The sequence below is a fragment of the Melitaea cinxia genome, chromosome 9, assembly GCF_905220565.1.
Source record: "Melitaea cinxia chromosome 9, ilMelCinx1.1, whole genome shotgun sequence".
Lineage (NCBI taxonomy): Eukaryota > Metazoa > Arthropoda > Insecta > Lepidoptera > Nymphalidae > Melitaea > Melitaea cinxia.
The window spans coordinates 17409818-17433171 of NC_059402.1; the positions used below are offsets into that span (position 1 = coordinate 17409818).

A 23354-nucleotide genomic window follows, 5' to 3' on the forward strand; every position below is an offset into this window, starting at 1 on the left:
AGCTTTCGAGACTTTCCGCACTAAATTGTAGAAATATAAAATATAAATATATTTATATTAATGATAAAAGACAATTTGCATAAATAGGTGTTACTAAATTCATTTTCAAAATGTTTTCCTTTGATTGAGTAAGGAAAGGAACGTAACTTCCGCATCTAAAACTCCTCATGTTATTTTATTTATTTTGTTTATTTATTTTCAGTGGAAACAAACAGTATACAATAATTTTTACAAATTAGCACATATTTGGAAAATCATCACCAGAACAGTTTCCAACGACTAATAACACAATAACAAGTACGTGGCGTAGATGCGCCTCAAAACAAAGCAAACTTACATGAGTCGATGAGATTGAAGAAGAGAGTGTGAAACTATCCAATTTACAGATTACATCAAAAATACCATAAATAAAATAATTGTATCGATCAATAAGAATGTCAACTAAAATTTAAAATCTAAATTAAAAATTCTAAACATTTTTGAATATCATATCAAAAATTGACCGCTCCATCTCCCAACTCCTCATTTATTATGAAAATAATAAAAGAGACAATTTAGATTTTAAATTATTTTTGTCAAGAATGAGCAAGAATTAGTATCGCAAAGGTCGTGTGCATGTTTCTATTCTTAGTATTTACATAAATATAAAGTAATTATAGTAAACTTACTAGGGCTAAAGAAATGAGTTCATTCCATTTTTGGTGCGAACTTGTGCAGGCCTATGTCCAGCAGTGGACTGCGATAGGCTTGATGTATGTAAAGTATAAGATGTGAATTCCATATCAGGCATTCAGAAATAAAGACACAATCACAAACACCCAGACCATAACAAATATTTATAAAACTCATACATTCAGAAATTTTATTTTGAACGCAGCTCGGAACCATGAACCAGGGCATGCATTATATCTATCCGGTAGAGGTTCCGGCAGGAAATTTCCTGCTCAAAATATGGAGCAGCCTGACTGAGGTAGTACCTTGAACTTACAAAATATCACAGCTAAATAATGCTGTTTTCAAGCAATGTAATTGTGTTCCTGTTGATGAGTGAGGTAATCAGAGTTCCTGAGAGGAATTGGAGATAGGGTTGGCAACGCTTGCGATGCTTCTGGTGTGCACACATCTATAAGCTACGGTAATCGCTTACCATCAGGTGAGCCGTACGCTTGTTCGTTGACCTAGTTGCATAAAAAATAACCTATTATATAACTAAATAAATAATAATATAAAAAAAATGTTTATTTCATCAATAACCAACACATTACAATAATAACACAAAGGTTGACTTCTTCTTTTGAGTGCAATAAGCTCCCGTGCCAGAAGGAGTCTCTCTTCCTTAACGCACTCATACTTAATAGAAAGTTATAAGACGAAGCAAACTAAGCTTTACAGAGAATACAATTAAATAAAAGATAAAAGAAAATTGTTAGTAATCTGTGTGTGTGTGTGTGTGTTTGTGTGGTTTTTGTGTATAAAAACTAAGTATTTAGATATCCAAACCTAGTTACAAAATAAGCTTAAATAAACCTTCTGTATCTTCATAATTTAGAGTTTTAAGCCACGCAGTTACTTTTTGTTTACATTCGCGCAGAGTTAAAGGGTATATTTTTAGAATATGGTTACATTTATTATACAAGTGGGATGCAAGATATTGAAATTGTGATTGAGCAAATCTGGTATGTGTGTGGATTTTCCTAACAACACTAGTGTTTGTTCGCTTATTTGTATTTTTAGGGTCGAAGTCTGATTGTGTTTTTTTATTATTATATGTAATATAAAAAGCCTTCGAGCGGAAAGTATCAGTGACGGTGTAAAGGTTCTGTGTTGAGAATCTACGTTTTATGAAATGAGATATATTATTTAATATTTTGTGTGTATATGCTAAACATATTATATTATACTTTTGTTTTTAAAAGTTTGTATTTTTATTACTGCAAGCGAGAAGTAGTAAAATGAAACACAAAACTTGATACTATTGTAACAATATTTGGACATCGGCCATCACGATAACAATAACAACTTGAAAGTGACTTTAGGAAGTCGTTATACAACGAACGGTATTGTGTAACTTTATTTAAATCCTTTTGTTTGAATTTGGCAATATTTAACTGATTTTCATAAGCGGATTAACTTAACAATATTCCACTGCAAATATGTACATAATATTATTGTGCTTACATTATAAAATGAGATAATTTTATAGGCTTATGCGTATTCGGAAGATAATAGACAGAACCACTACTAGTTCTGTTGGGTCTAAATATTCCTTGTAAGAAATAATTTTATAATAAGTTTTAGAAGCATGTAGTTTTATGTTTAGGCTTTTCATGGCATAACAGTTCAGTTCAGCTCAGCCTATTACAGTCCACTGCTGGACATAGGCCTCCCCAAGTTCGCGCCAGACATCCCGGTTTTCCGCAATCCTCATCCAGCCTACACTGGCAATCTTATCCTGGTATAACTCACAAATATGTATTAAAGCGTTTGCGGAAATTCTGTAGTATTTCCTAAAAATGAGTTGAGAAGACCTAAGAGAAAACTGTTTGATACACGACTGTTCCATGAAGCGTGGTCGAGAAGGAGCTTTGCGAGCAGGCTGATGAGTCAAGCGCACAAAAGGTGAACCAAACATGTCGTATACCGACCGGCCTTGATCCAAAAAATCCATCAATTACAATCCATGTATGAGGAGAATCGTGATCAATCAGAATCGAATCAGAACTGATTGATCACAAATACATAAATATGTAATTCATACAAAAATATAAGAACTATCTCTTTGTTAAATTTTATGTTTTTAGCACAAAAAATTAAGGACTGTTACAAAAAATATTTTAAACGGAATATTTAAAATGTTTTTTATTTTTATTTTGCGGAGCTCGACATTAATTACAAATTGTTCACGAGATTGAAGTTTGCGGGTAGATGTTGACGGCATTAGAAGTGTCCATACCGGATTCCATCCTTTTCTTTTCTTTTGTTGTGATTTTTATTAATTTAATTGTAATTTACGATAAAAAGATTGTATTATTTCATTAAAACTTATAATTATTTTTAATTTTACTATTAAATATTGTAAGAATCTGGCAACTAAATTAAATGTCATTTAAACCAATGGGAATCGATAACAGTGGGGGTATGTTAAGTGGGGATAATTTGTTGGTAAGCTAGAGGAAGGAACGGAGGATTCATTCTGGTTGCTGGATTTGAAGCGAGCACTAGTTCCGTCATTGGTTACTTAATCAGATATTGTATATCCAATCAATTTAATTCCTTATTCATATACTGTATATCCAATCAATGATATTAAAAGATCAGTCGGTCAGAAAAGGTGTTTAATTTCATCACACTTTTATGCAGCAAACGTAGATAAAAGACAAGGTAGAGATCCCGTTTTAAATATATATTTTTCTTAATGACAATAATAATTTTAATTTAAAAATGACTTGTACAAAATCTTTCGACACCCCTTAGATATTTTTATTGCGACGCGAAATCCGTTCTTAGATAACGTCTACTAACTATTAACTATATATATGTTTTTAGCGATTATTTCAATTATCAATAAAAAAATATAATAACACAAAAACAATCATTTATTAATTATTAACAAAATTAATATTCATTCGAAAAATATAACAAGATAGCAAAATTAGAACTACTTTAATACAAACTAAACTATATAACAATTAAATTAAATATAATTCAAGAGTTCGGCCTAACAAGTGATCGCTACGCGAGACGGAGCCAAAGTGAGCTCTCCGCGGTGTGCTTGCTACCCTCCTTGCTATTGTTGCCACTTCAGTATTTCAAAACATCGAACGACGACCAAGCCACGCCTCCTGTCTCCCACTTCTACCTTCAATTTTGCTTATACGGCCTCTCCTGACAAGTGAACGTCCACGTTCACCTCAAGACTATGGTTATCCATAGTTTCCGCTATTGCAGGATTTTCAACTTGCAAAAATTCCGGATCATTCGTATCATCCGCTGTAAAGGAATAATTAGAGTAACCTTTAATTTGTAACTTGTACATAAACTTTTATGTTAGTCAAAATAGACAAAACAGAACAAGCAAGCAGTTAGTATCATCCTCTAACACATACATATATTTTTGGTGTTTCATTCCAATGTGACTATGTATAGTGTTTGTTTTTGTTAAGCTAAGTTAGTAATTCTAAGATAACATGGTCAAGTTATCATGTTATCGCGTGTGGTGTCAGAGTAAAGTAAGGTTGACATGGCCAAGTTATCATACCAACCACAAGTACAACATGACCAAGTTAACATGTTGCGAATCGATTAATCTATGCACGATATGACCCAGTTAACATATCTGCAATATAGATGACATGACACAGTTAACACGTCAACTATATACATGACATGACCTAGTTAACATGTCAGCCAAATAAACGACATGACCCAGTTAACATGTCGGCTATATACACGACATGACCCAGTTAACATGTCCACTTAAACTCGGCATGACCCAGTTAACATGCCGAGTGATCCTTTGTGCTTATAATAATAACATTATTTATAGCACATCACTCGTAATCATCATGATACGAAGAAAAGTCGTCAAAATTAAACAGTAACAAGGAAAACCAGTCAAACTAACTGTTGAAAAACGCAGCACACGATTCCGGCGTCCACTCCCCGTGCCACGCTGTCATATATTCAGCTGCGGCTCGAGTAGTTTTGCCATGAGACGCTCCTAATAGTTGCAGTTCATAGCGTCCATGAGGCAAAATTTTCACAACACGATAAGGACCACGCATTCCAGAATCTAGTTTGCCGCGTGCCTGTGCAGATTTAGAGACAAACACAAAATCATTAAGTTTAAAAATTCGAGGATTCCTTCGGTGTTTGTTAACGTAAGCGTCTTGTCTTTCTTTATTGCGCTCCATCAGTTCAGATGCTCTTTGACGATGTAATTCTCGCATTGCCTCACGATTAGGACTAGAATTATTTATGGCAACGTCGCGTATGAGAGATCTTATCACAGGTGTGGTACCATCTATGCCGATAAGTAATTGCATTGGGGAGACACGCGTAGTCTTTTGTTGGGTGCAATTTAAGACGAGTTGAATCCTCCATAACGAATCGGACCACAGACTATTTTTATTATTAACTTCCACCCTGATCATGTTTAATATTGTTCTACAGTAACGCTCGGCTTGACCGTTTTCATTGTGCATTTCAGGGGTAATGTAGTGAATTTCACTACCTATATCGTCTGCCCATTTACGAAACTGTGAACTTTCGAACATGCGCCCACGGTCACACACAATTTGTTTAGGTGCGCCAAATAATGAAAGAGCGTTAGACATGACTCGGGTTTGTTCATCTGAGTCCTGTCGTTTAATTGCATAAAGTAAGCAAAATTTTGAGTATGCATCAACAATAATAAGGACAAATTTAAAACTATTAGATTCAGGTAGTGCGCCTAATACATCTACGTGAATTGTACTAAACGGAGAATCAGGTTTAGACCATGATGATATAGGCTGATGGGGAGCCCTTGGTTTCCTTTTGGATGATATACAAATCAAACAGTGCGCAATATACTTTCTAACAAAAGAAATTAACCCAGGAAACCAGAAATGACGTAATATAAGTTCGATCGTCTTATCAAAACCTATATGATCATGTTGATCATGAAAGATACGCAATAAACTCAATCTGTACCCCTTGGGTATGAAACAAAGTAATCTAGGCTCGTGACCAACGGAACTGTATTTATAATATAACAAGTCATTGCAGACTACATAACGGGACTGATCTAATTCATTGTTATTTACTCTATCAATTAATATACGAGTCTCTTCGTCGGCGGATTGTGCAATTTGTGCCCAATTTTTTGGTTTATCGATGTTACGAACATCTATTGGGTTCCTACTTAGGTAATCGGCGTGGGACATCAAAGAACCTTTTCGGTATTCGATAGTAAATTGAAAATCCTGCATGTATATCCACCAACGTGCGACACGAGGAACAAGATCCTTTTTCCGCTCGGTTAGCTTAAGTGCATTACAGTCGGTAACTATTTTAAATTTAATCCCTAATAAATATTGTCTAAAATGTTGAAGCGCTTTAACAACGGCGAGTGTTTCTAGCTCGTATGAATGATAGCGTGATTCCGCACCTTGTGTGGTTTTACTGAAAAATCCAATCACGCGCCGTTTTTTGTTTGCATGTTCCTGGATCAATACAGCCCCGTAACCGATTGAACTGGCATCCGTATGGAGCTCGGTAGGTAAATTTGGATCAAATATAGCTAATACAGGCTCAGAAGTCATTGAATTTATTAAATATTTTCGAGCCTCTTCTTGTTCTTCACCCCACACGAATGGAACTCCATTACGCGTCAGTCGAGCAATAGGCGCAGTTTTAGAAGCGTAACCGGCTATGTACCGACGGAAGTATCCAGCAAGACCTAAGAACTGTCTAACTTGCTTCACGTTTGTGGGTCTAGGCGAATTGACTAAGGCTTGTACCTTCCTATCGCTCGGCTTAACCTGACCTTGAGTAATTATGCGACCTAAGTATTCTACTTGTGTAGTCACAAATGTACTTTTCTTTAAATTAACAGAAAATCCTGCAGCCGTTAAAGTCCTCAGGACTTCTTTTAAATCATGTAAGGCTTCAGTAACAGAGTTCGATAAGATTAAAACGTCATCAACGTAAACTAGTACTTTGCCAGAGTCGATAAATAATCGTAAAGTTTTAGATATGATTCTTTGATAGACTATTGGCGCATTTGTAAGACCGTAAGGCATTTTTAGATATTCGTAATGGCCTTCAGGCGTTACGAATCCAGTTTTCGGTATGGAATCATCATCAATTTTTATCTGATGAAATCCAGTCGCCATATCTAGGCAGCTAAAATATTTATGCTTTCCTAGTCGATCAATGTGATCGTCTATAAGAGGCAAGGGATAACGATCGCGAACCGTAATAGCGTTTAAGGCACGATAGTCTACGCACATGCGGTCTGACCCGTCTTTTTTCTTCACAAGGATAATAGGACTCGCATACGGAGAATTTGATTCACGGATAATATTCTTTTCTAATAAATCTTGGATAATACCTCGCACCCTAATCTTCTCGTCAAGAGAAAGTTTATACGGCCGGTAACTAACTGGTGTATCACTAGTCAACTGTATATGCATGCTACCAGTACTAACGGTTGACACCGCTGTGCCACTTATTAAGTTATTCTTAAACTCGACAATAATTGAAAGTAATTTATCGCGATCAGATCCCTCGAGGGGTGTATTAACGGATATTTTTTCACTGTAATTAACGGGTAATACATTGTTCATACATATCGCTTTGTCGACACGCGTCAAACGCTGCTGTTTATTAATCCGTATATACGCAACGCCTTCTCGGTTTAATACATCCGTACCTATGATTACGGGTACATTCATGCAACTTGCGGGTACAATAAGAAAATCAACTTCTAAAGATATGTCATTAAATTCGATAATTAAAGTGACGTAACTAGTTGATTCTACATTCTGATTACCGATGCCCCGTAATAATTGGTACGTAGATATTTGTCGACAATTAAAGTGTTTAAGTAGTGCCGAGGAAATAAGGGAAACACGCGAACCACTATCTATAAGTACGTCGGTAGGAACATTCTGTATTACTGCAGTCACTACATCGTTATCGGTCGATCTACCCTCCAATTTATGACAAAAATTTACTTTTTGCTTACGGATTTCTAAACGCTGCTTTGAGAAGCACTCACTTACGTCGTGTCCCGTCTTTTTACAAAAAGAACACGATTTGAACGTCTCCTTTGTACTACTATTAGTGACATTGTCGTATGTACGCTTATTATTTAATGAAATATTTGAACGTTTTGAGCACGATTTTTGAGTATGACCTACATCACCACACGAAAAACATTTTATACCCTTAGAATTGTGATGATTAAATGGACGTTTTCGCAAGTTTCGTTCGTTAATATTTCGTACACTACGCACAGTATCATTGGAGGGCTTCGGCTTTAAATAAATAGAAAAAAAGTCTACTAAATCTTTAGGGGATAGTTTAGAATTTAGTGCTGCTGCGCGAATCTGAGGATCGGTTATACCCCGTATGATGATCGCAACTTTTAGTTCGTCACTTAGACCTTTAACAATGTTTAGGCGCAATAGTGAACGTCTTGCAAAATCTGCATACGTGGCATAATGATCGGAATTTGAACACATTACATCAAACAAAATGCTAGCAACATCGATTCTTCGTGCGCATAAGGGCTTAAATTCTATTTTAAAATTAGTCCAACTCCGATCGTTAGTAACCCAGTCTTGGAGCCAAGACTTGGCATCACCTTTAAGACAATTACTAATTCTAGACAAACATTCATTATCGTCCCAGCCGTTTATTTCACACGCCCTGTCTACCTCATCACACCAAGAATCGATGTCATTAACATTGGGGTCAAAATTTGAGATGTAAAAATGGTTAGATCTTACTTTTGACAATGCGCTTAGTGCTCCAATGATCCTGTCTGTAGCGTCAAGCCCGGACGTTGTAACTCCGATACTGCTTGAGCCCACGTGGGACCCAGGTGGCGAGGAAAAAGACGATGGCGCGTTAGCACGTGCACCAGCACTCGCTGCTACTACCACGTCGTCACGCTCCCCCTGCACAGCTTCAATGCCAGCGAGCTGTGGCACCGAGTGCTCCGTACCACGCGTAGCGTTCACATTTGCACTATTTTCTAATGCGGTAAGACGTGTCAGGATTAATCCGAGCTGATCTCGAATATCCGTCGCGGCCCTACCTCTATTAGTACGACTCCTAGTATCACGTCTATCAGACATTTCTCAAAGCAAGTACTTTAGTTATTTATTAATTATACTAGATGTACCGCCACTAGTAATTTATTAATTATACTAGATGTACCGCCAGGACAACCAAAAGCGGATAGCGCTACAGAGCACTATCCCACTTCTGATTTTAGCGATTATTTCAATTATCAATAAAAAAATATAATAACACAAAAACAATCATTTATTAATTATTAACAAAATTAATATTCATTCGAAAAATATAACAAGATAGCAAAATTAGAACTACTTTAATACAAACTAAACTATATAACAATTAAATTAAATATAATTCAAGAGTTCGGCCTAACAAGTGATCGCTACGCGAGACGGAGCCAAAGTGAGCTCTCCGCGGTGTGCTTGCTACCCTCCTTGCTATTGTTGCCACTTCAGTATTTCAAAACATCGAACGACGACCAAGCCACGCCTCCTGTCTCCCACTTCTACCTTCAATTTTGCTTATAATGTAATATTTCGAGCTGCAAGTGATACATCACATAATAATCGTGTTTGCTCGCAAACGAAAAAAAAACCGACTTCAATTACATGGTAGTAATACAACGTAGATCGACGAAAAAATAGTCAAGTAACAACGCGTTATCAAAGATTACTCAAAAAGTACTTATCAGATCTCGATAAAATGTATATGTGACCACGTGATAAACATCAACTTTCGATTAAATTAAAAATTATCGAAATCGGTACACCCAGTAAAAAGTTATTGCGGATTTTCGAGAGTTTTCCTCGATTTCTCTGGGATCCCATCATTAGATCCTGGTTTCCTTATAATGGTACCAAACTAGGGATATCCCCTTTCCAACAAAAAAAGAATGATCAAAATCGGTATATCCAGTAGAAAGTTATGCGGTATAATACAACGTAGGTCGACGAAAAAAGCGTCAAGTAAAAACGCATTATTAGATATAGCTCGAAAAGTTGTTAGATCTCAAATAAATTTAAATGGGACGAACTGACGTTTACAAAGTATTAAAAAGCAACAAATTTGTACTAAAGTGTATATTATTTCTTATTTTCCTAACAATACTGATTTCGATCACATTCAATAGTTCACAACGTAGTCGGGTACGTAACAATTGATCACTTTACTTTTTACCTGAAAATAAAGGAAAAATATAAATCAATAATCGTAAGTTTTAAATTATGTTAGGCTGAGTTGGGTATTTTTTTTTTGCTGCCGGGGCCCGTAGGTCACATCCGGGTCTACCGCCGTGGCGAGGTAGCGAATGTTAGCGCGTACCCATCTCACCCCACCGAGGCGGACGACTGCTCACACGTGGTGGTTTTTTTAGTCAGTAGGAGTCTGATCCATCCTGGATGGATTTTCCCTACGTAAAAAAAAAGGTATTTTTTGGAGGTGCCATTTGCCAGTGACCTCCTAGTGGTGCACTCAGGGCAACGAGATGGGCAGGAGCTACACACAGTTACAGATAAGTTTTAGGGTATAGCGCAGCGCTCAGGCTGGGAGTCCTACACTCCCGCCGTCTTGGAGGATTACGTAAACGAATTTTTTTAAAGGCGGTTATTTATTTTTTATTTATATTTTCAACATGGATGTCATCATCAAATCATTCGAATCTTATAGAAATCCACGTGACTACTTTTCTTGAAGTTAATTTTTATGATACTCCATATTAAAAATACAATTTTAAAATAATGTAAGTCGTTTACAAAAGTAAGTTACTAATTAAAATTAAATAAAAGTGTTTAATATTACAACAACTCACCCAACAAAATCGCACCCTGATTCTGACCGAGGCTGAAGACCAAGGAAAAGGAAGGAACCCCACAGCACCAGCGCTTATATAGCTCTGAGCCTAATCTACACTGCGAACCCCACCAATGTTTGCTTACGCAGCCCTACGTCACACGAAATACGCTAACAGCGAAACGCCTAACCATGAAGAAAAGTAATTCGACGAAACGAAATAATTGTTAAGAGAATGAAAGAAGAATAAAATATACGTTACAATGAAGATATATTATTATCTATAAACAGAAGCGATTATTTATCAAGTGACTTCCCTAATCTCTAAATTAACTTTATCCATTTATATTTACCTCACAATTTAGTTGTTTTGTCATCTTTTTCCTCATCTGTCGTTGCGTTAACTTCGTTCCATGGTTGCGTCTCACACGTGCCAAATATAATGAAGAATATATTAGTAACGATGTATATGGCTGATGAAACGTAAAAAACTTTACGCCATTCGCCTGGATCAGTCTAAAATTTTAAAATGTGAATATTACCTTTCTGGTTTAAACATCTATATTTTACTCGTATGGCTTTTACCATTCATGTGTGTGTACGTGTTATAATGTTACACAATTTTCAACAGTTTAATCAATTGTATAAACAAAAATTTACTGGTAATTATTTTGGTGAATATACTAATCATCATCATCATCACTCCAGCCTAATATAGTCCACTGCTGGACATAGGTCTCCACAAGTTAGGGCCAAAAATGGCGTGAACTCACGTGTGTTGCCCATAATCACCACGCTGGGCAGGCCGTTGGTGACCGCAGGGCTGGCTTTGTCACACCAAAAACGCTGCTGCCCGTCTTCGGCCTGTGTATTCCAAAGCCAGCAGTTGGATGGCTATCCCGCCATCGGTCGGCTTTTTAAGTTCTTAGGTGGTAGTGGAACTGTGTTATCCCTTAGTCGCCTCTTACGACACCCATGGGAAGAGAAGGAATGGCTATATTCTAACTACCACACTGCAAAATATCCTAAAATTATGGCAATTCTGATTAAAATTTCAGGCACAATCATATTATCTATAGATAATATTTTTTTCCCTTAATATAACATGTTTTAACATGTCAGCCAGTCAGTCAGTTCAGCCTATTGCAGTCCACTGCTGGACATAGGCCTCCCCAAGCTCGCGCCAGACCTTTCGAATTTCCCCAATCCTCATCCAGCCGGCAATCTTAGGTAGATCGTTGTTCCAACGGGCCGGAGAACGTTCCACACTGCGTATGCCAAGACGCGGTCTCCACTCCAGAACCCGTATGCTCCAACGGCCATCGATCCTGCGACACAGATGGCCAGCCCACGCCACTTCAACTTGCTAATTCTGTGGGCTATGTCGGTTACTTTCATTCTCTCTCGGATAGTCTCATTTCTAATCCTATCTTTAAGAGAAACCCCAAGCATAGCCTGTTCCATTGCACGTTGAGCGACTTTAAACTTGTGGACCAGTCCCTTCGTCAGTGTCCACGTCTCGGCTCCGTATGTTGGTATGTCTCTGTTGAAGAATTACAGACCGATCTCACTTCTGACCCACGTCTATAAGCTGTTTTCGAGGGCTGTTGCGAATCGTCTCGCCAAAAGACTCGACAAATTCCAACCACCGCAGCAGGCTGGGTTTCGAAATGGCTACAGCACCGTAGACGTATGTACGACGATTTATTCATCCTAACTAGTCTTTTGCCATCTATCCTTTTTGCAGTTCGGATTTTACGACCTAATAAAAATGTGTAATATTATTTTAGCTTTTGTGTAATATAAAAAACTATTCATTAGCCATCGTAATAGGCATTTGGTGATTATAAGTAATCTTCAGAGTGATACCTCATCTTGAATGATGGCACCAGCAGCTAATGGTGCAATAATAGAAATTACATTGGCGACAGCATTGGTAATACCTATTAAAGTACCAGCAAAGTTTGGAGCCATATCGATGTGCACCAACTGAAACAAAATGATAATGATTAAGATTAAGCTTGGTTATTTTCCTACGACTCGCCGTTCCTGGGGACAGTTTATGGAGACTTCAGTAGTTCGGGAACATCAGCAATGGATACCGTTGGTGGCGAGAAGAATGAGTCTTTCCGTGCGTGTCTGTATTCTAGCCGACGCATATGTGCTATCAAAATAGCAGTAGGAGTAGCTAAGTTAAAATGTTTTTATAAGAAATAAGTCTTCGTCTTATTGTCCCACCACTGGCGACACGAGGTCTGGCATTTTTTGCCCAGACAACCGTCATAACTATTCAACGGGGAAATGCTGCCAGCATTCTTGGCACTATACCACGCGAACATAATTTATACCGTTACTATCTGTAAATATTTAGTTCTTAAGTTGTAAGTTGATAAATTATAAGGATGTATATTATTGTAAAATACTTAGAAATATAATATATATAAAATATTTATCCCCTTAATGGCGTCTATGACATACTCGTAATTTTCACGTTATTTACTTTATTCGTACACCTACTAAGTTTTAAAAAATCAGTTTTTAGTATTTTGCAGTGTAATTTAAGTAAATTCAATTATTTATAATGTCTCTAGAATGTGATACTTAATTTGATTTTAAAATGTCATAAAGTTACCAAAAATCCAGTGTAGTGACCAACGTTGAGTCCAACGACAATGGTCAAAAGCGCGACAGCTAACTTCACGGATCCAGCAGGAACGTAAGACAGTCCAATCAGAGCTATTGCTGGACCAAACAAACCTGAAACACGAAAATTGTTTATATTATAAATAGGCACAAAGAAGCAGACACTACGACGACCTAATAACGACGTAATAGTACCAACATTCAATGAAATTAATGAAATTATTTTAAAATTGCTTTTTTGTCTTTAAAATTTAATTTAATTTATTTTGACAAAAATAGTGTTATCTCTTAGAGTAGTACTTACTCAATTATAGTACAGATAATAAAATTCTAAATAAAAAATAAATATAAAAATACGGCTTCAATTTTCATAGAAAGAAGATTGAAATTAATGTATAGTTACACTATTAAAGTAATGGTACTTACCAAAAGAATTACTAAGTTTTCTGCAGGCTGTGATCGATAACCACTTCTTCTTCAAGGTGTAATCTGATATATAACCGACCGGAAAACTCAAAACATATATGGCTAGATAAGGCAGCGCCGACATTACACCGTTCTGAAATGATGTACCAACATTTTAAAAGATTGACACATGAAAAAATCCTACCGGGAGCCGTGACGCGTTTATAAATTTACTACGAAACTAGGCCATTTGCGCAGTTTGATAAAATTATATTATAGAATTAGTTTGGCAAAAAATATGAGAGTAAATTTTTAGTCACAAAAAACGGACATACTGAAGTCAGCTAGTCAACGAAGAAGAAGTTAGCAACGTGAAGTTAGCTAGCCAATGAAGTATTACTTCTTACGTGCGTACATAAGTATACACACTTTTTTGTTGAGGATTTTCTTTCGTATTATGGATTACAATCATTCTTAGTGTTGTTCAAACTAGTGGCCACCCACTGGTCGAAATTGGACCATAATTAATTTAAATTATAAGTTTGAACAGTTGGTTGTGTGGGTAATGTTTCTTTATTGATTTAATGTATTATTATGTATAATTTTAAAAAATATTAGCATGCACTCCTCTATATAAACTATAAGTGTGTTCATACTCCTCCGTCCACGAAAAGTTTTGATTCACTTATTGATATATAGAAACATAAAACTTGAGCGTGGTGTTCGACAACAGAAAGAGACAATTGAAAATAATATATATTTACAGCTATAGCTTCATTATTAATTTTATGGAATACCCTACGAAAGTATATTTAATTTACAATTTCGACACAAAATTTTTTTACCGCTTTTATATCCACACCCAGGACTTGTCTCATGTATGAGGGTATTTCAGTCATCAATGTCCAGAAACCCCAGTTCTGACCACAGTGGACCACTATCAGAGAGATGAATGGCAGTGACGTCAGTATGGATTTCCAGGGCGTTTGCATTTTCTGAAATTAAAATAAATTCGATTTTTTGAAACAGTCTGTAATATTACTCAGGGATAAACCTTTCCTCAATGTCAAAGAAGATTCATAGATCAATGTGGTGCTTCACTGCGGGTACGATATAAGTTAACCTGTAACATACCACTGCGTAGGGCTCTTTCCCCATATAGGAGGAGTATCGGAGCTTAATCCACCACGCTGCTCCAATGAGAGTTGGCGGACATATTGCGGTGTATATAATAACAACCGGGATCGACAGCTTAACAACAGCAGAGGGGTTCCTACAGGTAAGGGGATATTGCTTATCATGGGTAGCGACACTATTGTCAGCAAGTTGATTGGATATGTTATGAAACTAAGACTTTTGACTTTACATGTTCTGAGAAGCATATTGCGGAGAGCCAAAAGGACATATAACTAGTCCAGAACCAAATATTTGTACACCTACAAATATCTGTTTCGAGCGACAGTCAAACCCTCGACTACCAAAGGTTTGCTTGCATAACTACACCAGAATATATTTATTTATTTTTGTTTTCATTTCACTACCTGCTGTGAATTAGGAATCTTTTGATATTCAATTGCTAATATCTGTTGGTGTACCTTTTGAACATTCCCGGCGTGACCCAATGATTTTTCAATGTAATTTCGTTCATTTTCTCCAATCATTCTTGAATTTCTTGGAGAGTCAGAACCGAGGAACACATAGCAGACTGTCCATAACGCACCAAGGGCTCCAGTACTGTAGAAGACCGCTTGCCAGCCCCAGGAGTTAGCTATAAACCCTGCTGCTATCAGCTGAAGCGCTGTTCCTAACTGTCCACCTGAAAAAAAAATTTGACATATTTCTTTTACTTCATTTGCTTTGTAAAAACGATTTCTATTTTCACTTAAACTTATTGTAAAACTTGCCGAGAAAACTACACCTAATCTACGGGATTTACAAAATAGATACGCCTTTAGTGTGAATGAAGACCTTTATTTGAAGACTTAAAGGTGAATTATTATTATTATTTTTTTTTCGAATTGCGGAGTGCTGCTGGCCCTAGCAGCCTCCTCAAGAACAAAGATCTAAACTAGAAATAAATATTTGTACGAATGTAGGTATAAAAATTATATATAGAGCTTTTGCACAAGAATGGCCGTTAATGCGAACGCAATGTTTTTATAACACAAAAGGATTGTAAAGTTTCATGAGTATAATATGTTTAATGTCTACGATACGTATCGTACATACGATTGATAAAAAATTTGTGAAAATCATTAAAATGAGAATTAAAGCCATTACGGTTTTTATTTGTTTATATTTTTATTACTAGCTGTGCCCGCGACTGCGTCCGCGACTGACAATATAGCCTTCCATTCTTTCGCAAATACATCACGTGTTCTATTTGCGAATGTACATTCAATGTGTGTGTCCAGGAGAGCGTAAAGCGCGGTTTTGTTCGGGGAATGGATGAGTTAGCGCGCGCAACGGTGCGTTCTGACGGTTTAGTTTTCATTTTCTACACGCTCGCAGAAAGAGCATTGATCTTGAAATGGAACATCTCGCATGCTTTAGATATATGGAATTATCTACGTCTCCCTTCCAATTAATTGAAGCTGTGGACCCAAAAAGAGATGGATAATGTCCATGAATATGCTTAGAGATGGTTTTTTAAAAACACTTTTACTACATGATTATCTTTACTCTATTATCTTATATATATATATATATATATATATATATATATATATATATATATATATATATATATATATATATATATATATATATATCTTCGACATATGAGTATGTTGGAAATAAGTTTATTGGTTCCATGCTTTGTATCGTTAAAATGGAACATAATGCGACAATTTAAGCGAGGTTAGTACTCGTCTGGTCTAGCTTTATTGCAGCTAATGCTCATTATTGTTGACTTTCCTTTACTGTTTTAGAATTTTACGCCGCCTAGCGGCGGGTACAAATAAAAAAATACAATTAAATATTACAACAATTTATTGTACAATTTTTTAAATAAATAAAAAATATATAAAAATAAAATCGAGTAATTCACTACAGACTAACAATTACGATGACTCTCGGGGTGAGGATTCCCGGCACAGGGAAATTTCCTGGTCAAAGGGAAAACTACTATGTGCGCTGGGGACTTATCTTAGGTCCTGTGAACGTGCAACCCGTAGTTCTCCAGCCGTACGGTAAACGTGCAACAGTAGTTCTCCAGCCTTACGGTGAACGTGCAACAATAGTTCTCCAGTCGTACGGTGAACGTGCAACGGTAATTGGACATGGAGACAGATGTTCTATAAAGAATTTGATTTCCGGTACCAAACGATTACCTTATACGGTAGTACGATGTTAACACTAGTTAAAGCGCGCGGTTGCCGATCGATCGTAGCAACTAATTATTTTGTTTGTTTGTATTTTTTTTATGTCACTAGGTCGGCAAACAAGCGTACGGCTCACCTGATGGTAAGCGATTACCGTAGCTTATACACACCTGCAACACCAGAAGCATCGCAAGCGCGTTGACGACCCAATCCCCAATCCCCCAGGAGCTCTGGTCACCTTGCTCACCAACAGGAACACAATACTGCTTGAAAACAGTATTATTTTGCTATGATCTTCTGTAAGGTTGAGGTACTACCCCAGTCGGGCTGCTCCATATTTTGAGCAGGAAGTTCCTGCTGTGCCCTACCTCAGTTGAGTTTGTATGTAAAATTGTATGTAAATAATTCTTTGTATTATTTTATATTTTCCTTATCCGTATCTTACCAGCGTATATCAAAGTCCCAAGTCTGCTCTTCTCTTCTAAAGGCGCCCACTTTCCAATCAGACTGTGTACTGAAGGAAATAAAAATCCTTGTAATAGACCTTGTACTACGCGACACAAGCAAACTATTGGCCATCCGCCCTGAAAATACCAATAAAAATATATTAATATTATTTGCACTCGTAACTTTTACCTGTAACTGTAGAGGTGGATTTTAAAGCAACCATATTCCACTTACACACTAATACCATCATCATCTTCCTGCCCTTATCCCACTTATGTAGGGTCGGCACAACATGTTTTCCTCTTCCATTCCTCTCTATTATTCGTCACTTCAGTGCTTACTCCTTTCTTTCTCATATCCTCACTCACACAATCCATCCATCGCTTTTTCGGTCTGCCGATCGCTCTTCGTCCTTCGACATTCATCCCTAACATTCTTTTACCGACATAGCGGTCATCCCTCCTCATTACATGCCCATACCACGCTAACATATTGCTCCTCATTTTCTCTGTCACGGGTGCTACTTTCAAAATTCCCCTACCCTTACACACTAATACCATACACACACTAATACCACACTAATACCATATTCCATTGGATTTTATTACTAATTTTACTAAATTAAAATTAAGAAATAATAAAAGTAAATATTTTCTAAAAAGCCTCTGTTTTATATGTTTTTACAACATTTTATTTGATGATGATATTATACTAAATCATTTATAAAAACGATTTTCCACTGCGCGCATACATACCGTACCGTGCGCGGGTTAACTTGTTTCACCTTTTTACGCGGGCATATGAAGGTTAAAAGATGGTTTCGACTGCCGTGTATGGTATTTAAGGTTATAAAATTTTGTTAGTTTTTAAGAGGCTACACATCTGTGAATAATGTACAATACAAATTACTTTTATTTCTTTACAAAGAATTGTTTCTTTTTCGCTTCAGCCTGTAATATCCCACTACTGGGCATAGGCCTCTTTCTTCATGTAGGAGAAGGATCAGAGCTTAATCCACCACGCTGCTCCAATGCGGGTAGGTGTACATGATAACAACCGGGACCGACGGCTTAAAGTACTCTCCGAGGCACGGTGGGGAGACCGACAAGAACTACACAAACACCCAGACCACGGCAAACACCTGTATGGCCAATACAATAAACCATGCAGATAAAGGTTTTGGCTTTTCAATGATGATGATTTTAGCATTGATAAAATTAAAATCGAATGAACAACAAATCGAAATGGATGCTTTAGAACTGGGTGTGGCGAAAAATATGACCAGTATATGAGGATAAACGAGACTAGGTCATTTCCTTTCACGATAGCGTTTTAAATGAAGTATAATAATGATGTTATATAAGCGAGAAGATTTTATCATTTTAGCTGAATTTGTTGGACATAGCACTTTCGGGGCAGGTAAACAGTTCAATTCTTTCGACAAATTGAAAAAAGAATTGAAATGTAGATGTCCTCGATAGGTGAGTTTTTTTTTCAATATGAAATTTGAAAGTTAACCGAAAGATAAGTCAAGGTAAGTAGTAGATCTATTGTTGGGCAGAGCTTTGATTTAACTGTTTATTTACATTGTATTCAAATGAATACAGACTTACACCCAGAAAACATCATCATCATCATCACAACAGCCTTTTGCAGTCCACTATTGGACATAGGCCTCCACAAGTTCACGCCAAAAATGGCGTGAACTCATGTGTTTTGCCCATAATCACCACGCTGGGCAGGCGGGTTGGTGACCGCAGGGCTGGCTTTGTCGCACCCTCTTCGGCCTGTGTATTGCAAAGTCAGCAGTTGGATGGTTATCCTGCCATCAGTCGGCTTTTTAAGTTTCAAGGTAGTAGTGGAACTGTGTTATCCCTTAGTCGCCTCTTACCCAGAAAACGGAACAAGTTAATTTGTAGGCATAATATTACACTTACATAATATGCTGCTACTGGAATCAACATTTGTATAGCTGAGTTGACGCCAATACAAATAGTCACCAAGACCATCCCTCCAAACCTCGCGGCCAGCTCACCTCCAGGTATCTGTAGGACTATATATCCCCAGAAAAATGAAGAGAGGATCACGCTCTGGATCTGCATGCTCCAGTCGAATGACTGTAAGAAGACATAATATACATATTAGTACCAGTTTTAATTATGAAACAGTTAAAATGATTAGAGATTTTTGAGACAGACTAAAGTTAGTCTCTAGTTTTTGTTGCAACCCTAACAAGAGATAAGTAGTATTTACTTGACGAAAAAATGGTCAAGTAAATACGCATTATCAAAGATTACTCCAAAAGTTGTAATTAGATCACGATGAAATTTAAATGCGACCACGTGATAAACAACAGCTTTAGATTAAATTAAAAATCATCAAAATCGGTACACCCAGTAAAAAGTTATGCGGATTTTCGTGAGTTTCCCTCGATTTCTCTGGAATCCCATCATCAGATCCTGGTTTCCCTATCATGATACCAAACTAGGGATATCTCCTTTCCAACAAAAAAAGAATTATAAAATCGGTTCATAAACGACGGAGTTATCTCCGAACATACATTAAATAAATAAATATATATATATATATATACACGGTCGAATGAAGTCGGTTAAAAAGATTATATCTTTTTCCGAATTAATAAATCATAGATATTAGCATTAAATTATTATATTGTATTTTTGACCCCAGTGAGTAAAATTTTCAAGAAAATCAGACTTCTTCAAATAGGTGAAAGTCAGGTCAAGCTGATAACAAAATAAAAAAAAATTTTGCTAGCAGCGCATTAACAATGATAAAAATAATACAAGCTGTTATAAACAAATAACTCTTAAAATAAACCAAAGCTTTTTGTATTAGGAACTTCTTATTCAGTACATAGTTTCTTTCTTATCTGATACCTAACGCTGAAAGGAGATGGGTACTTTTGGGCCAAAATGTAATAAGTAGAGATATGGTTTAAAAATTTGTCATATTTTTTTATTTTAAAATATAAAATATCAGCTCAATTCTGAATCAGGAAGCGGAGAAAATTGAGAAAGATAGTTTTTGTCAAATTATTTGGGTATCGATTCAACTATAATCGATTACAGAATTCAAAAAGAAAATGTTTGCACTAGTTAATTAACTCAAGGTATTGATAGATTGTGGTAGATGCACAATTAAAGCTGTAAACAATAAAGTTACTTTAAATAAAGTTACATTAATAGCAAAAATATCAATTAATATCTGATAAACCAAAATGATTTCGTATTGATTTAAAATTAATCATATTTTTAATGATAGCTTTGACAGCTGACTGACAGTAATACTGTGTCCGTCACTCGTTTCGTGTTTACTGTATTCCGATGCATTCTGAGTCCATTCCTGATATTTATTTATGGTTTCAAGTGTATATCAATATTTGTAATGAGTTTTCAAACATTTTTCACTATATATAACAAACATTGGTGCTACAAGAACTTAGTGATAGGGTTTTTTATAGATATTGTAACATAACCTCACCTTTACAAAAAGTCTAATAACTCCACTCTCAGATGGCCAAAATATAGATAATTTTCAGCGAGGGATCAATAAGCCTAAATACATTAATTGATACCATTTTCATTTCATTATATTTTGGCCCAAGAATGTATGGAATCGTATCCATCTCCTTTTACTAATTTCCTCTTTCTAAACTTTTAATCTAGTTACTATTATTGTTTGGTGATGACAAGTTGATGGTTCTAAATTACTTTCACTTAAAAAATATATGTCTTGACTAACAAGTTTTCAAAGTATTTTACATAGTTGAACTTGAATTTTATCAAATCACAATTATCATCGTATCAACCGATCTTTGTAACACACACCGTCATAATAGTTAATGCTCTTGTGATCGGATTCAGCTTATCAATTGTTTTCATTCCATCGTTATCGCGAGGTATTTGTATCGTGAAGTGTGTTGAAGAGAAAACATAACGTGACTATTGATGAAATCAATAGATGTCATTTTCTTATCATTATCGTCGTTTTCTTTTTATTATCATTTTCTTATGGCATATATTATTATTTATTAGCTGTGCCCGCTACTTCGTCCGCGTGGAATTTAACAAATTAAAATTTTTGTTCAGTTTGCAAAGGTATAAAATAAATAAATTTCTAAAATAAAAGTAGCCTAAGTTACTCCATATTACCTCAGCTATCTGCCAGCGAAAGTCCCGTGCAAATCCAACCGTTTCAGAGATTAGCCGGAACAAACAAACAGACAGACAGACAGACAAAAATTGTAATAAATGTTATTTTGGTAGATATATGTACCGTGTATGCATCCATATGCATTTAGTAAAAAACTGTTACTTTAATATTACAAACAGACATTCCAAATTTATTTATTTGTATTGATGTATAGATTATTTACATTTTTTTTATGCTTTATTTCACATTAATTTAAAAAATTGTGCAAAAGGCGGGCTCTGTGCTAAAAGATAAACAACTTTTGATCATCAACTGTCGTAGGTAGCTAATTGTGCAAAATCAAAAAATGAGCAATTACGTTAACGCTTCAGCCTGTAATATCCCACTACTGGGCATAGGCCTCTTTCCCCATGTAGGAGAAGGGTCAGAGCTTAATCCACCACGCTGCTCCAATGCGGGTTGACGGATATATTCCCTACTATGAGTAACGATCTGTTATACCTAGGTTTAATTCTTAGATATTCTTTAATAATTAGATCGCTATCAGGTGTACATAATAACAACCGGGACCGACAGCTTAACGTGCTTTCCGAGGCACGGTGGGGAGACCCACAAGGACTGCACAAACACCCAGACCACGGCAAACACCTGTATGGCCAATAAAGATGTGTGTCATTAAAATAAAATTATAACTTAATTACAGGCACTATGGACGACTTACATTTTCTTGAGTATTATCAGTCATAGCAACTATTGCAATGCTCATGTTGACCCTCATTGAGAACGCGATCAGCATCGCAAAGAACAGCAACAGCGCTTGAAGATGTCGTATGCCGATCACCGACCCTACAAACATAAAAGATTAATATGGAATAAACGGCCAGTAAATAATTGCTACGAAACTATTAATATTAAACAATTGGAATAGTTTGCAGTGACCCCGTTTCCTCCTCAAGGATTGAGGGCTTAATAATCGCTTAAGTCTGGGTGCAATGTTTGCATGTATTTGTAATGTATATAAATAATTTTTACCACTTTATTTTACTGACTTTGTCAGTCTATCACGATTAAAATAAAATAAAAAATCAATAAATTCGTAATTGACCTTTGATACCACCAATAATTGTGTTTGCTCGCAAATGAAGAAAAAACCGAATTCAATTACATCGTCCAGTAATAGAAAGTAGGTAGATGAAAAAATAGTCAAGTAAATATAAATTATTAGAGGTGATTTAATAAATACTTGTCATATTACAATTAAATTTAAATCAGACCACACGAGGAGCACCACCTTTAGATTTAAAAAATCATCGAAATCGGTCCATCCAGTCAAAAGTTCTGTCGTAACAAAAAAAAAAACATTCAAAATATAATTGAATTGAGATTAATACATTTTGATAACGAACGCCTTATGAATAAAGAGAAAATTACTTAAAAATTAATTACCCCGACGACAATAATGGTTCATTAAAATGCCATCAAAATAGTAGCGCCATGAAATCATTGACTGATATGAAACAAATATACACTTTATATAATATTACACATATATATATATATGTGTGTGTGTCTAATAATATTATAAATGTGAATGTAATTTTGTTTGTTATGCTTTCACGCGAAATAGTTTTCGATTATTTTTATTATTATTTTCACACATATTCTTGGAGATATTAGAAGTAGCATAGGATACTTTTTATTTAAAAAAAATGGATGTCTGTGAACTGACCAACAGCTACAATGAGTCATCCATTTTCCTGCATAAAGCCCGGAGTTTGT

The 23354-nt window shown here is 36.0% G+C and overlaps 1 protein-coding gene across 1 annotated transcript; it reads right to left on the bottom strand.

Moving 5' to 3' along the window:
* Positions 1–9857: 9857 nt before the first annotated feature.
* Positions 9858–22431, bottom strand: LOC123656205 (putative inorganic phosphate cotransporter). The gene is made up of 10 exons (XM_045591910.1): positions 22297–22431; positions 19337–19516; positions 17398–17536; positions 15225–15445; positions 14475–14624; positions 13651–13783; positions 13214–13338; positions 12451–12570; positions 10935–11097; positions 9858–9969 (listed from the first exon to the last, which is right to left on the bottom strand). Exons 1-9 carry the CDS (start codon positions 22429–22431, stop codon positions 10936–10938), a joined length of 1365 nt encoding a protein of 454 aa, XP_045447866.1. The 3' UTR covers positions 9858–9969; position 10935.
* Between the last annotated feature and the right edge of the window lie 923 nt (positions 22432–23354).

Bases quoted from the DNA above. Each gene is read 5' to 3' on its own strand.
- LOC123656205 (XM_045591910.1), bottom strand. From the start codon at position 22,431: ATGTTTGTAGGGTCGGTGATCGGCATACGACATCTTCAAGCGCTGTTG. The intron at 13,339-13,650 runs GTAAGTACCATT...TTCGTGTTTCAG, and splicing joins AAAACTTAGTAATTCTTTTG to GTTTGTTTGGTCCAGCAATA. The intron at 11,098-12,450 runs GTATCACTCTGA...TTAAAATTTTAG, and splicing joins GTGCCATCATTCAAGATGAG to ACTGATCCAGGCGAATGGCG.